Genomic DNA, 16,242 nt, shown 5'->3' with positions numbered 1-16,242 from the left:
GCCTTTGGAAATTATTTACCTGATTAGATGTAGTGGTGTTCTGCACTTGTGAAACTGTTTTCAGGCAGGTTGTAGAGGACCTCTGGAGTGCAACCCAGGGCTTCCAGTCACTCCTTGGCAGGATTAGCACACTGACTAGTTTTCTTCTTTCCGTGTATTTAATGCCAACAGTATTAAAGGTGTTTCATTGTCTTTGGAGTGCTAAGATGTTTTGCTTGCCTTTATTTTTTTGTGTACAGGTGTTTGTAATGAAGATTTTATATTTTTCCCTTTATTTTTACAGTGAATACAATCAAGTTGCATTTTAAAATATTGCTGAAAGTGGAGACATGAGACTGAAGATATCTCTTTTAAAAGAACCAAAACATATCCTTTTAATGCTTATAAACCTTATTGTGATCATCTTACAAGAGTATTGTTAAAGTTTTCTATTTTGTATTCTAGTTAGTGGATTTTTTTCATCCTTTTAATGGTAATTTAGCCAAATTGTTTTTGAAATATTTGAGATCATGTGTTAGAGGTAATTTTCCAAAGCAAACTATTTGCTCTAAATCTTACTTTCAAATTCTTATTGACATTTTTCTAACTCTACTTAAGTACTGTGCTTAAGTACATAAAACATAGTTTTTGTTTAGTCTACTAGGATCTTAAAGAGCAGATTTTTTTAAACCAAATAATTTCTTTGCTAATGCGATCTAGTGTGTTTTCATTGAGTTCTGCTCTATTTCTTCATACTCACGATAAAGTGGAGGATAAGCTGGGGAAATCTGAGCAGTCAGGCCTCTATTATTTCATGTGGGAAGGTAGCTATTGTAAATATTTTCTCAAATGCACGACCCTATATTTTGGTAACAGGAATACCTAATTATGTGTCAAGAAGATATGACAGGTCTCTCTACCTTCATTCTTAGTTATTTAGATTAGTGCTTCTGTAAGAATCAACTGTAACTTCATTGCAGGTCTGTGAAGGTAAAGTACAGAAATTAGAAAGTAAGAGGTAAGAAATTTTGGTAGCAATTTGACATTGTCACAACACCCAAATATAAGATCATTTTTCTAATAATTCATTTTTATTTTATCTTATAATATGTTGATCTGTGATATATTTGAAATAGAGAAAAATGTGGTCCTTCATAGGAGATAACAAAGCACTGTTTAGACATTTGATCAAAGTTTTAAAATTTTTATTATCTTACTTATTTTACCCTTAGAGTGAAGATATAATTCCTTTTAATTCTCCTTATATCATATTTACTGTCTTTTCAAAAAGTGTCCTCATGCCATATACAGTCTTACAGATTTCTTTTTTTTTAAAAGATTTTATTTATTTATTCATGAGAGAAGGCAGAGACATAGGCAGAGGGAGAAGCAGAGCAGGGAGCCCAGAACTCTGGGATCACGCCCTGAGCCGAAGGCAGGCACTCAACACTGAGCCACCCAGGCACCCCCCTTACGGATTTCAGCTGTGTCCATTGTCTGCTTTTACCATTTCAACTTGAAGAATAATAGCAGTTTTTTCAACTTTCTTAATCTGTCAGTCCCTCATTTCTCCCATAGTCTTAGATATGACTAAGATATCTTAGTCATAAGATACATCACACACATGTGATGTGTACTTACAGCAATTTATGTAAGGATAAACATACTGTTTGTTGTTTTGGAATGGATGTGTGTTATGTGTGTGTGTGTGTATGTGTCTGTATATTTTTTCCTTTCTTGGTTTTATCTAACATTCTCCCTTTCTAATGTTAGGTTTTACTTAACATTGCTTAGGTTATAGCAATTATATTGGAACAATTTTTCAGTAATGGTCTCAGGATATTGCAGTCCTTTTGTTTAGATTATATGCTGAATATTCCAATGCTACTTTATTACCCTTTTTTTGCAGACTTTTAAGATCTGCCTATAATTTCTCTTTTACCTTTTTGGTTATTTGCTTAATCTATCATTTTGAAGTATTAAACAAATCTTAGAACATTCCAGAATACTATGGCACATCGTTTCTTTCTTTTTCCTTAGAGTTTTTTTTTTTTTTAAAGATTTTATTTATTTATTCATAGAGATGCAGAGAGAGAGAGAGAGGCAGAGATACAGGCAGAGGGAGAAGCAGGCTCCATGCAGAGAGCCTGATGTGGGACTCATCCAGAGTCTCCAGGATCACGCCCTGGGCTGTAGGCGGCACTAAACCGCTGCGCCACCGGGGCTGCCCTCCTTAGAGTTTTTTGATTGCTGAAATAAGCCAGTAGAAAGCACTAGTGAGAGGAGAAGGAAGTAAAAGGATTATACAAAAACAACAGGAGAACAAACAACCCAACTAGGAATGAGCTGGTAATATAGATACCCAGATATAAACAAGAGAAAGGTTCCTCGTAAATGACAAACTGAAATGCCTTCTCTATACACACGGTTCTGCTAGGGTAACCAGCCAGTTCTGGTGGAGGAAGAGAGGGCTACTTGAGCTCCTCAATTTCTAGAAATTCTGATAAATCAGAGACCGAGAAAAATAAGTTAAATAAAGTAGGAATTTTAGAGTTCATATCTTATCCACTGCTATGCATCATGTAGATGTAGTAAATTATAGTTGAATTGTTTCCTGAGTTTAATGTCAAAAAGTATGGTAAGATTTTAGTTTTGGCAGTTAAGCTGTAGGTTTTTTCCTAGGTAAATTGTGATTATAATGTATGATTTAAGCAGGTATATTACTGTTAGAATTCAGTCTTCTTTTAACACTTTGATTTTTTTTAACTTATCAAAATAATACATATTTATTCTAATGACTTAAATATTATGGATCTACGTAGATTTAAAAACTATAGTTCCCTTTTCTTTTCACCTATCTCCCAACAGTTAAGTGTATATTCTTTCATACCTTTCGATTTGTTAGGTGTTTTTGTGTATCTTTTCACCTTATTTATGGAATATTTTGTAACACAATTTAAGATTTTTCATGTTGCCAGATCTTTCTTTTTTTCCTCTTCGCCATGTGGATTTCTTGCTCTCCATTCTTCTTACAACTGTCTTGATGTTATTTTCCTTTATATGGAAAAAATATGAAAGTCGTGAAATGAAAAGCATATTTAGAAGCTTGAAATATTTGACCCTATTTTATCTTTTTCTTATAACCTACATCTGCAAATTATTTTATTTATTAAGATTTAAGGCTTTTTCATTTTATGTCTCCTTAACACGGTGACACATCAAGAATTAGTAAGCTGTGTGGGCTGGACTACTGCTGAAGAACTGTATTCATGTAGTGATGATCATCAGATAGTGAAGTGGAATTTGTTAACTGGTGAAACAAGTCAAATAGTAAAGCTTCCTGATGATATTTACCCAATAGATCTTCACTGGTTTCCAAAAAGTTTAGGCATAAAGAAACAAACTCAAGCAGAAAGCTTTGTCCTCACAAGTTCTGATGGTAAGTTTTTAATAAATATCATACACTCATCTTTGTATTTAAAAGATATAGTCTATTAGTATGACTTATGCTTTTAGTTGCTTCACAAAGCCAATATTTCTAGATCTGCATACCTTCATGTACACATATTTAATCTATATTCTTTGTAGTCATTTGGTTTGTGTTTAGGCTATAAAGCTATATGGTCATGGAAGGAAGTGAATTAAGCTGGCATATCCTGGGATTTGATCTGAGCTTTCAGCTTTACTTTTTCGGTCATCTCACAGAAAATAGTTATTAAGCTTTTCTCAGTTTTAGTTTCTAATTTCATCAAATTTAACTTTATAACATAACCACACTAAAAAAAATTGGAAACCACGTGAAAATATGGACACCATGCAACATTTAGTAAGCCATTAGATATTGTCTTTATTTTCTAGTACATGTTGATTTCCACTTAACAGAGTTGGAGATTTATTTAATATGACTGTAGCTTTATTACTGTTGAGTAAAAAGCATTATTTTTCTTCTTTTTTGAGGTAATGATTTTATTTTAGAAATAATGTGAGCTGTTTTTGTCTGTATTACATTATATCTACTATGTCGATTTGATACATCCATCAAAAGTAGTGGAAACTTACTTGAGTAATTTATGCACAGATGGGGTTTTTTGGGTTCACGTAACTCCAGGGGTAGATCTCCAAATACAGCTGCATTAGCCCCCATTCTCACCATCTCTTGGATGAGCTCTCTCCATCCAAGGTGAGCATAGTAGCAGCCAGGAGCTCAAGGCTCATCCTAGAAAAGAAATGTCACAGAGAAAGTGCTTCTTCCTCAGTATCTCTTGCAGACAAGTTTCAGAGAGAGTCCTGATCGAGCTTGGGTTATATGCCCATGAGAGAATCATTTTAGTCAAGGGAATGAGACATTGACTGAGCATAGCAGGCCTCAGGCCACCATGGAAAGGGAAAGAGAGAAGAGGGCTTTTGTAACCAGAAGAGAGAAGGGATGTTATGGCAAAGTATCAAATCAGATTCCACTTCTTTGGAGATGAATTTACCATAGTTTTTTTTTAACCTGATTTTTCTGAGTCTTGATTAAGTGAGATATTGTGTGAAAGCAGTTGGCACTTAGAAGATTGACTCTGAACCATAGCTAGAATTTGGCTTACCTCAGATGATAAAATGAAGGATTGACTTAAAAAAAAAAAACCACAAAACTTTTTATATAATTTCACATTTACTGAAAGGTAGTACAGATTATACAGTACAAATAAATCCTGCATATCCTTTATCCAAATTCATTAATTGTTAACATTTTATCCCATGTACTTTATCAGTGGCTCTCTGCCTCTCTCCCTACCCCTCTTCTCTACACACACACACACACACACACACACACACATATTTTCCCCCTAAATATTTAAGGGTAATTTATATACTTCTAGACGTGTGACATGCCCCTTTTACCATAAATACTTAAGTGCATTTCCCAAGAATGAGGATTTTCTGGGTTTCTTTTTTTTTTTTTTTAAGATTTTATTTATTTATTTGAGAGATTGAGAGTGAGCAAGAGAGAGAATACACAAGCAGGGACAGAGGGAGAGAGAGAAGCAGGCTCCCATGCTGAGCTGGGAGTCTGACACAGGGCTTGATCCCAGGACCCTGGGATCATGACCTGAGCTGAACACAGATGCTTAACTGATTGAGCCACCCAAGCACCCCGAGGATTTTCTGTTATATAACTACAAAACATTGATCAAAATCAGGAAATTTAACATTGATGTTATATTAAATGTACAGTTCATATACAAATTTTAACAATTGTCCTAATAACATCTTTTATAGAAATTTGTTTTTTTCTGGTACAGAATAACACATTGCTTTTGTCATATCTCTCTAACTTTCTTTAATCTAGAGTCTCCTCAGCCTTTCTTTTATGACCTTGACAGTTTTAAATAATACAAACCTATTTTTTCAAAAAAAAAAAAAAAAAAAACAAACCTGTTTTTTCTTTATAGAATGTCCTGCAATTTGTGTTTGTCTGATATTTCCTCATAATTAGGTTTTGCTTACACATTTTTTTAAAGCAATAATTAGGGCATCAGATTGAGAGATTCATGATGCTGGTTTGACCCATTATTAGTGATGTTAACTGTGATTACTTTGGAAGGTTGTATTCACTAAATTAATCCACTGTGAAGTTACTATTTTTACCTTTCAATAAAAAATTTGTGAACAGATACTTTCAAACTATGTAAAAATATTCTCTTCCTCCTTAAACTTCCTCCTTCTATTTTAGCATCTATTGTTGATATTTGGCTGAATCATTATTACTCAGATGGTTGCCAAATGGTGGGGTTTTTTTTCAAACTCCGTAATTCCTTCCATATTGATTAGTTGATGTTCTGCTGCAAGGAAGAGTCTCCCCTCTCCTACCCATTTTTTTGTTTAATCATGTCAGATTAGACTCATAGATATTTATTTATTTATTTATTTTAGTATCCTGATGTTGTAATTTTTGATTTTGTTGTGAAAATTGTCCCAGCTTTGGCCAGTGGAACCCCATCTAGCCAGCTCCAGTGAATTTTTTGGAGGTGGGGTAATGTTTCCTCATCATTTTTGAGCACTTCTTTGCTGGCACAAGATGTTTAGGGCTTATCTTGTGTTTTCCCAGTTCCAGCCCTTAAATCATCCATTTCTCCAAGAAGACCTGTTCTTTTCTTGGTGCTTATTAGTATTTTAAAAACAAGATGAGAATGCTAACAATGCTGTATTTCAAGGTCCTTCAGAGAGCTAAGAAATAAGGATATAAATATATATTAAGAAATATATCTACAGCTATTTCTTTCTCTTTCTTCCTCCCTTTTCCCCCCTCCCTTTTCTTTCCTTCCTTTTCTCCTTCCTTCCTTTCCATACTAAAAACCATGAGTTCATTCTGATGCCACCAATTCAACAACACAGGGTTAATTCTAGTCTTTCTCTTTTCCATACTTAGAAACAGTGAGGGAGCCTGTTATTCTCAATATATTTACTCGTTCAATTCTACAATACACATAGGTCGCTTCAGAATGGCTAATTATACTACTTCAAAAAACTAGAGCTTAATATTATTATTATTATTTTTTGAGTTTAATATTATTAACTTTTGCTTTTATCTTTATAATGAGTATATAGAGTCAAAGTCCTGTGTTCAAAAGCTACTTGCATTTCCCCCTTCCTTGTCATGTTATTCATCTAGAATATAGTTAAATGTATTATTTGTTTGTTTTTTACTTAAGTTTTCCTTTCTCCTCCATCCTTGTTGATTTGATTATTTTTGAATATGTAAAACATTAACAGGGATGGTTCCACAAAGACAATGCTATATTAAAAAAAATACTCAAAGCTCTGTCATCACTCCTACCCACTCAATCCCATACACCCTGTTTCTATTTACTCCCTGTAGGTAAACAATCTCTTTGGTTCTGATTTATCCTTTCTGTGTTTCTTTTGGCAAAAATAAACAGATACAGGCATATTTTCTCATTTCATCTTCTGTATTACACAGAGTCATACCATATATTTTCTTTGCATTTTCCTTTTTAAACTTAATAGTATGTGAGAATTGACTTTTATCTAGTGCATATGGACAATAAATGTTATAAGTCTTGATAATTCATGTTGTCTGAGTGTTTCTCTGAATTAAGATCACTTAATTACACTCAACTAAAGAATAATTGCTTGGGTCTCTATTTCAAATTGGCCTTAGAGAAAACACTTTCTGCTAGGGAAAAAATTTAATGTAAGCATGTAATTTAAAAGATAAATTTGTGAAATTTATTTAAATATATAAGTATAAATATATTGACTTAAAAAAGATTTTATTTATTTATTTGAGAGAGAGAGAGAGAGCAGAGCATGAGGGAGCACATACGAGAGACCACACAGGAGCAGGGTGGGTTGGGGCAGAACAGAGGGAAAGGGAGAAGCAGACTCCCCGCTGAACATGGAGCTGGATAGGGGGCTAGATCCCAAAACAGTGGGATCATGACTTGAGCTGATGCCAACTGACTGAGCCACCCAGGTGCCCCTATGACTCCTGAGAAACTATAGCATTTAATTTAATTTTTATTTTTATTGCATAAAAAAACAAATAACATTACATGCCACAGCTAGATGTGGGAAGACCTGAGAACCAAAGCAGAATAGTTGAGTATTTTCTTCTAAGCTAGGATGAGGGATATCTAGGAACTTGTGAAAGACTGGAAAAAGTATGATAGATCAAAGAAAAGAAATGGATAAGGTAGAAAAAAGCATCCAAAAATAAAAAAAGAAATGTTTAAGACAGAAGAAAGTAGTGGGAGGTGGTCAAGGTGTTTGCTGCCGGATAAACATCTGAGGTCATTTTATCTATCACAGCTCTATTCTTTGATAACCCAATACTTAAAAAAAAAATACTATTCTGGTTAAAAAAACACATAACAAAAAAACCTAGCCTATTAATAAGTTTTTAAATATATAGTGTGGTATTGCTAACTATAACACAACATTGTACAGCATATCTCTAGGACTTTTTTCATTTTGTATGATAACCCAATTCTTAAAAAAATTTTTTCTTCAGAATTTAATTTACTGCTCAGGAGGTTCTCTTTTCTAGTTGCCACCAACTTTCTCCTCTTGATTTTTCTCCCCCAAAGTCCGTACAAAAGGGTTACAGTTTTTGAGTCCCTCTTCTGTACAGTGTAACATTCCAAAAGAGATCCCTGAGATTTGATGGCAGGTCTTGAAATACATAGACTTTTGCCAAGTACTTTGTCTTACCAATAATTCTCTCCAACATTACTACTACTTTTTGAATATTTCATGTAGCTGTATATTACTTTTTAGAAGAGATAGTTGACACTGTAGTAAAAGATTTACATTTAAAAAATAATTGAATTATGTAAAATGCGTTAGAGGAGCTGCCATGTAAAGGAATTCTGGTATAAAATCTTTTGTAAAGCTGCTAAATTCTCCTTAAATTATATTTACTGAGGTTTTTTTTTAATACATTGTATTAGATATCTTAAAATAAGTCCCATATTTTGTTAGTTAATATGTCTACTTAAAAATCCCACTTTAAAAAGAATTTGTGTGTTCATTTCTTTTTATCATAAGTTAGTAGTTTGTTACAGATCTCTGTGGCTTTTTGCAACCATCTGCCAAATCATTTCTGCTATTAAACAGTCTGCAAAAGTGCTCTTGTGTCCTTTTTCCTAACACCCTATTCCAAGCCCTTTCATGTTTCCATGGACATTTCCTAAGGCATTTCTAACCTTAAGAAATGTGTTTTATATAATTTTAATGTTTCCTCTGTTCTTTTTCTCTTTTATAACATTTCCCTCTTTTAAAAAAGTTTTGTTTTCTTTAACGAACAAAAGGTTAATTTTATACCTCAGAATTTAAATATCCATGTTTGTTTTCTAAATCTATTTTTGTTCAATAAATCAATATATTAATATAACTGTATCAATTATATTCTCAACACCACTCCTGCAAATAATTAGAAATAAATTGATCTGTAGTTTGAGTCTTGCATTTTTAAAGATTATAGAAAAGTTGGAGAGAAGAAACAAAATAGTTAAATGGATAATTTAGGGCTTAAAATATTTACAATATGGGAGCACCTGGCCAGTTCAGTTGGTAGAGCTTACAACTCTTGATCAGGATCTTGGGTTCAAGACCCACTTTGGGTATGAATACTACTTAGAACATTTTTTAATAAATAAAAATACTGATATATGTAATTTTATATTTATGCTTTTTGGTAGGTGTAGTACTCAAGCAATCTGTACCTAGACAAAATAGATTTATTGAGTGCCAAATCTATGCAAATAGCTGACCCTAGCTGTCGTAGTATGTGTCTTCTGTGAGGTCATAGGAAGCAAGAATAATTTTAGCACTTATCAGAAAATCAGTATTAGGTAATTAGGATAAAAAAATCAATGATCTAAATAAATACAATTTCTCAAATGTGGAATAAATTGAAAGGAAATTTCTGGATCTTTCATTTCTGATTTAAGAGTTAATTGGTTAATCTCTTTGGTGATGGACTCATTCATTTTATGCAACAGTTGTTTATTATGTGGAAATTCTGTGCTAGGCAATATGCTAACATTTAGTGAGAACAGACCTGGATAAAGTAAACAATGGCCACAGGATTAGCTTTCCTCTTACTCTATGTCATCTTTAGTTTCCTCTTTTGAGATTTTTCCCCCTTGTGTTTTCTCTGTAAAGCAATGCATTAAAAAAGTATATCCCAATTAATTTCAAGTTGAATTCAGAATATATTAATACTATTATATAATAACATTGAATTCAGCGTAATCTTATTCAGAGTTGAATAATAACAGTTAAATAATAACAGTTGAACTCAGAGTAATCTTATTACATTAAAAAATGACACAGCAATAAATATAAAGTTAAAAGGAAGGTATGAGGAAAAGCAGATGCTGCTAGTGGGTAGTTAGATGAAGGAGAAGAGTAGCTTATTGTAGAGAGCCTAGAAAATGAATGATGAGAAAGTAAAGCTATTGAATGGAATGAGAAAAAAAGAATGTCAGTGCAGTCTTTTATTTATTTATTTATTTATTTATTTATTTATTTATTTATTTAAAGTTAGGAGATAGTTACTGAGTTGGTTAAATTTAACAAATGCTGATTATGTAAACACACTATTGCAAATAAAAATATGACTAAGACATGGCCCCCTGCCCTGATACAGATCAGGGATCATAGCCAATAAAAAATGCTGCAACAGAGCTGCAAATAATTTGCACTGTGTGTAAAAAAAGAGGTAATGACTTTGTTAATAAGAATGGGTAGATGGTTACAGAAATAACCACAGGGTGCTGGGTGTTAAATGTTTCAAAGCCATCTGTATTAGAGTTTTCCAGAGAAATGTTTTAAAGCTATCTCAAGCATCTGACTTAGATATATTTTTAATGAAGTGTTAATATTAAGCCAGTCTTGAAAAGCCTTAGGTTGAAAGTGAATTCAAACAAAATAAATTCTCTGAGTCAAAATTTGATGAGATAGCCACATTATTTTTTTACTTTGAAATATATATATGTTTTAATATATATGTGTAAATATATATACTAAAACATATATATATTGATTTGGGGGAAGTTTCTAATTTCACTGTACTTAGTTATTTTATTATGAGCTATATATTCTTAGATTTCATGATTATTTAAAACTACACTGATCTTTTCTCTGCTTTATGTAGCATTTATTCTTTACACAGTTGATTTGTCCCATTGACATCCTTAGTTTGCTTAGGTCCTTTAGGGTTGTAAGTTTTTACTTTTTACCTATATGTGTGTGAACTTTTTGAGGCTAGCAACCAAGTAGCCTGATCCTTTTTTTCTACCTAGAGCCTGGCACAATATGAAATCTTTTAAGACAAGTATTTTAAAATTTGGAATTATAAATTGTTAAATTAATTAAACAACATGGCCATTAAACAGATAGCCCTAAAGCCTTTGGCCAGTGTGAGCAAACCAAAATCTGTCTGTAAATGCTTCAAGGTTTTGAAATTGAAACCTAAGGACAACCAGTCACAAATAGCCAACTAGGCCTTAGGCTATAGCCAATCAATAATTTCCTTACTTTGCTTCCACTTTTCTCTATAAAAGTCTCTCCCTGAACTCCTATTGGTAAAGCCCCTTCTTTACCACTTATGGTTTAGTATTGCCCAATTGGAAAATTTTTGTTCAAATAAACTCTTAAAATTTTTTGGTAGGCCTTAGTTTATTTATTTTTTATTTTTAGAGAGGAGAAAGGAGAGGAGGGGCATAGAGAAAGAGAGAATCTTTTTTTTTTAAATGAGATTGGGGGTGGGGAGGAGGAGTAGAGATAGAGAATCTTAAGCAGGCTCCAGGCCAAGGATAGAGCCCAATGTAGGGCTCAGTTTATGATCCTGAGATCATGACCTGAGCTGAAATCAAGAGTCAGATACTTAACCCACTGAGCCACCCAGGTGCCCTTGCCTCAGTTTATTTTTTAGCACCATTTAACTTTCCTAGTTCCTATTCTCTACACCTTTTCCAGCTTTTCTATAGCTTGCCAAGAAAAACAAACAAACCCCATCAAGATTGCAAAACTCTGCTTCTCAGCTCCTCTGACCATATCCCAGAGGAGATTGATTGTTTTTCTGATCTACTGTAGCATCATATACATACTTCTATTACACCATTTGTTTCAAGGTTTTATAGTTTTGTTTTCCTGCCTATTTTCCAATGGATTTGTTTTTTCCTTGAGAGTGGGAACAATTATTTGAATAGGAATATTATTTGTCCTTAGGTCTCCAGTGCCTACCACTATGCTAACTAGTCTAGTAGTAGGCACTCAACAGATACTTGTTGATTGAGTAAATTCTTTTTTTTTAATTTATTTTTTATTGGAGTTCCATTTGCCAACATACAGCATAACACCCAGTGCTCATCCCATCAAGTGCCCCCCTCAGTGCCCGTCACCCAGTCACCCCTACCCCCCGCCCACCTCCCTTTCTACCACCCCTTGTTCGTTTTGATTGAGTAAATTCAAATAGATTTCTCAAGTATAATTTCTTTTAGGTAAATTTCATCTAATTTCTAAGTTAGGAAGAGTGGAAAAGAGCGTAGAAGCTCACTGTGGAGCAGTTCTTGCAGGAAGATGGAATTATGAAGGAACAGCATTAGTTACAGGTAAGCTGTCTGCAAAAATGACATTTTAAATACATTTTTAATTTTATTTTTTTAAGATTTTATTTATTTATTCATGAGAGACACAGAAAGAAAGAGGCAGAGACATAGGCAGAGGGAGAAGCAGGCTCCATGCAGGGAGCCCGATTCAGGACACGATCCCAGGACTCCAGGATCACACCCTGGGCCTAAGGCAGGTGCTCAACCACTGAGCTACCTAGGCGTCCTTTAAATACATTTTTTAAAGAAAAATTTTCACAGAATCAGAATATTTTCTTTAGTAATAATGTATTTCATTGTTTAAGAACATATAATTGGCACAGCATTGAACTAGGCTGGTAGGTAATGTTATAATTCAGAATGTCATGTTAATTATTAGTTTTCATATATGACTTATGGAGAATGTTCTGTCGAGGCTTTTGAAATGGCTAATTATGGGGTAAATAAAAGTTGTAGTTCTTTAAATTTTAAATATCAAAATATTCTTATTTAACTGAACTTTACCTTCATTCCGTCATTCTCCCACCTCCTGCCCTATTGTAAGTATTCTCATCTTCAGCTGTGGTATTATTTATCTAATGTTGTCTAACAAATAACTCTAAAAGATAATGGCTTAAGATAATAAACATGTATTATCTCACAGTTTCTGTGGAACAAGGAACAACTTAATTTAGCTGGGTGGTTCTGTCTCAGATTCAAGATGTTGGATAGCTTAACTCACTGGAGAATTTGCCTGCAACTCTTCTTATTGTACTGAAAGCACTTTTCTTAGAATTCTAGGATGAAGATTTCAGTGAAAATGATAGCATTATTTGAATAATATACTCACAAATCTAAGATTAAAGGAAAAAGATAAAAATTTTTGGCATGGGAGTTAGGCTACTCTGATAAAATTATTTCAAAGTAATTTCAATTAAATTCTACAGTTATGAAGCACTGTCACCTAATGAGTAAATTGTGTCTGAATTTTAAATATGTATTAATATAGGTATACTGATTTTTATATGCAAATTTCATGTTTAAATTTATTTCCTATAGATAAAAATATCATTAATTTTTCTCTATAGTTGGAGAAGATGGACAAATAAAAATCTGGTCAAAGACTGGGATGCTAAGATCAACTTTGGCTCAGCAAGGTATGTGTAATAACCAAATAAGATATCTTAATAGTTCCCTTTAAAAACTATTATATTCCTAAGACTGATTTAGGTAAGATTCAAAACTTGAAATCTCTCCTTTTTTTTTTTTTTTAAGATTTTATTTATTTATTTATTTGAGAGAAACCATGCATGCATGCACATGAACAGAGGGGAGGGGCAGAGGGAGAAGGAGAGAATCCCAGCAGACTCCCCACTGAGCAGGAAGCCTGACTCAGGGCTTGATCTCATGTCTTGGAGATCATGACCTGAGTTGAAATCAAGAGTTGGATGTTTAACCAACTAAGCCACCCAGGCATCTTGAAATCTCTCATTTCTGTTTATTCTTTTTCCTTTTATTTTCCATGTTGCCTGATATTCCATGGTAACTGTATTATTTGAGTCAAGAAATATAAGAAACACTCAAGGGCTTTTTCTATTTTAGTGAGTATATAAATGCAGTTAAAGGCTGAGGATTCTTTTCAAATTAATTCTGAATCCTTATGAGCATATACATGCATGTATTATGAACATATAGCATCTCTGGAATAGGATGGAATGTATAGTTAAGTAAATAATAGTAATAGAAATATTGAAAGTAACTCCTAACTTAATAAGTCCTAATAACCTCATAATATTATCACCCTTTCTGCATTGTATTGTATATTCGATATCTGTACTAATGGAGGGGAGCAGATACCCTGATGATCCAAAACTTGGTAGAGTATAACTACTTAGAGCAGGGTCTCAGTTTTCCATGTTAGTTGGAAAGAAATGTCCATAAAGTCAATCTGGTGGTCATTCCTATTGGGATTCAGATTACATATGGGTTTTGTGTGTGTGTGTGTGTGTGTGTGTGTGTGTGTGTGTGTAGCAGATTTATTTTATTAAAGATTTTATCTTGAGAGAGAGAGACAGAGAGAGAGAGAGAGAGAGCATGCTAGAGACTACAAGTGGTGAGAGGGAAAAGCAGGCTGGCCATCTAGTAGGGTACCCAATGCAGGGCTCCATCCCAAGACCTTGGGATCATGACCTGAGCTGAAGGCAGCCACTTAACCGACTGAGCCACTCAGGTGCCCCTGTGTATGTAGCAGATTTATTTTCCTAATTAGATTTTATGTGGGAATAGTAAAGCAGTTTTCATTTTGACCTGAACATGTATCAGTTGATCTTCATAGATAGGTAGATTATTCTTCAGAATTATATGATAAAGTCGTATTGTGAAGCATCTCTAGTAACAGACTTCCAAAAATTTCCAGATTTCATTTTTTAAGTCATGTTTACTCTTAGGATAGTGTTGAAATAGTTATATTTCTTTAGCTACACATTAGCTAAATTTTAGCAAAGGGTAACCATAAATACTAGGTAGTGGTTATCTAGGTAACCATAAATAATACCTGGTAGTAGTTATCTCCTGAGGTTAATATTTGAAGCACAAAAATGTTGATGAAATTCAATTTATCCATTTTTTTTTTCTCTGCTTCTGCTTTTGGTGTCATATCTAAGAATCCATTGCCTAATTGAAAGTCATGAAGGTTTAGACCTCTAGTTTCTTTTAAAAGTTTTATAGTTTCAGTGTTTACATTTAGGTTTACAATCCATTTTTTTTAAAGATTTTATTCATTTATTCATGAGAGACACAGAGAGAGAGACACACACACACACACACACAGGCAGAGGGAGAAGCAGGCTCCATGCAGAGAGCCGATGTGGGACTTGATCCTGGGAATCCAGGATCATGCCCTGGGCTGAAGGCAGGCGCCACACCGCTGAGCCACCCAGGGATCCCCTACAATCCATTTTGAATTAGTTTTTGTATATGATGTTTATTTTGGAGAGGGATGGATGATACCCTTTTTCCTTCCTTCCAAATAGATGGGTAAATAAGTTCTCTTAAAAAGCTAAAATACTGGGATCCCTGGGTGGCGCAGCGGTTTGGCGCCTGCCTTTGGCCCAGGGTGCGATCCTGGAGACCCGGGATCGAATCCCACATCGGGCTTCCGGTGCATGGAGCCTGCTTCTCCCTCTGCCTATGTCTCTGCCTCTCTCTTTCTCTCTCTGTGACTATCATAAATAAATAAAAATTAAAAAAAAAAAAAAGCTAAAATACTGATTAGGTCATATGATATAGGTAATTTTATTATGTCTTCATCATATCATGTAATGATATTTTCCATTGGCATGCTACATTGCTGTAATTTTCTTAGCATCAAATGGCTTTGAAAGGGCTGATCTTTTTTTTTTTAAAGATTTTATTTAAACAAAAATCAGGCCCTGGGCTGAAGGCAGCGCTAAACCGCTGAGCCACCGGTCTGCCCAGGGCTGATCATTTTTATCTCATTTGAATCTTACTTATTCTCCTCATTCATGGCTTATATTAATTATGAGATTCATGAGCAAAGTTAAATTATATAGATTTTCTTATTTTAGTTAGCCTATTGGTATTTCAAGATAATCAGATATCTTTTTTTAGACTCAGAATTACAGATTTACAGGACGCCTGGGTGGCTTAGAGGTTGAGCATCTGCCTTTGGCTCAGGATGTGATCACAGAGTCCTGGGATCAAGTCCCACATCGGGCTTCCTGCATGGAGCCTGCTTCTCCCTCTGCCTATGTCTCTGCCTCTGTGTCTCCCTCTGTGTCTCTCATGAATAAATAAATAAAAGCTTTAAAAAAAAGAATTACAGACTTACTATAGAACTATGCATCTGATTTTGGGGTTTTTGATTGTGGGTGCCACTCACACTTTCCTAATAAGGCATGGACTTTTCCTGTTTTATCTCTGGGTAAAATCATTGGAAAAATTAAGTTATAATGATCTTAACACGGAAGGAAAAAAATCTGTGGTTATTTATAAGTTTTATTTGATTTATTAGAGACTACAACTTTTAAGGGCTGATTATGAACTACTGAGAGCTGGATGCTAAAGACTCAAGTAAGGAGGCCAAAGTAGGTGGGTTAGGGGACTCCTGCCTCCTTTTAGGGGAAAATTTTAAATTTTG

At 34.0% G+C, this 16,242-nt stretch overlaps 1 protein-coding gene across 7 annotated transcripts in view; it reads left to right on the top strand.

The window, feature by feature from the left end:
* IFT80 (intraflagellar transport 80) overlaps window positions 1-16,242 on the top strand; it is a 123,592-nt gene that overhangs the window by 15,298 nt on the left and 92,052 nt on the right. For 5 of the 7 annotated variants that reach the window (XM_077880148.1, XM_077880150.1, XM_077880146.1 and 2 more), the window contains exons 2-5: window positions 284-368; window positions 3,199-3,418; window positions 11,997-12,107; window positions 13,172-13,240. In XM_077880148.1, coding sequence (XP_077736274.1) covers window positions 330-368; window positions 3,199-3,418; window positions 11,997-12,107; window positions 13,172-13,240 — 439 coding nt within the window. In that variant the 5' untranslated portion in view covers window positions 284-329. Of the gene's footprint in view, window positions 1-283; window positions 369-3,198; window positions 3,419-11,996; window positions 12,108-13,171; window positions 13,241-16,242 lie in introns of those variants that run through there. The other 2 variants (XM_077880151.1, XM_077880152.1) reach the window with 2 other exon arrangements.

The sequence above is a fragment of the Canis aureus genome, chromosome 31, assembly GCF_053574225.1.
Source record: "Canis aureus isolate CA01 chromosome 31, VMU_Caureus_v.1.0, whole genome shotgun sequence".
In the NCBI taxonomy this organism is placed as follows: Eukaryota; Metazoa; Chordata; class Mammalia; order Carnivora; family Canidae; genus Canis; species Canis aureus.
The sequence above is the reverse complement of the archived record's forward strand: the minus strand, read 5'-3'. Positions and strand labels throughout refer to the sequence as shown.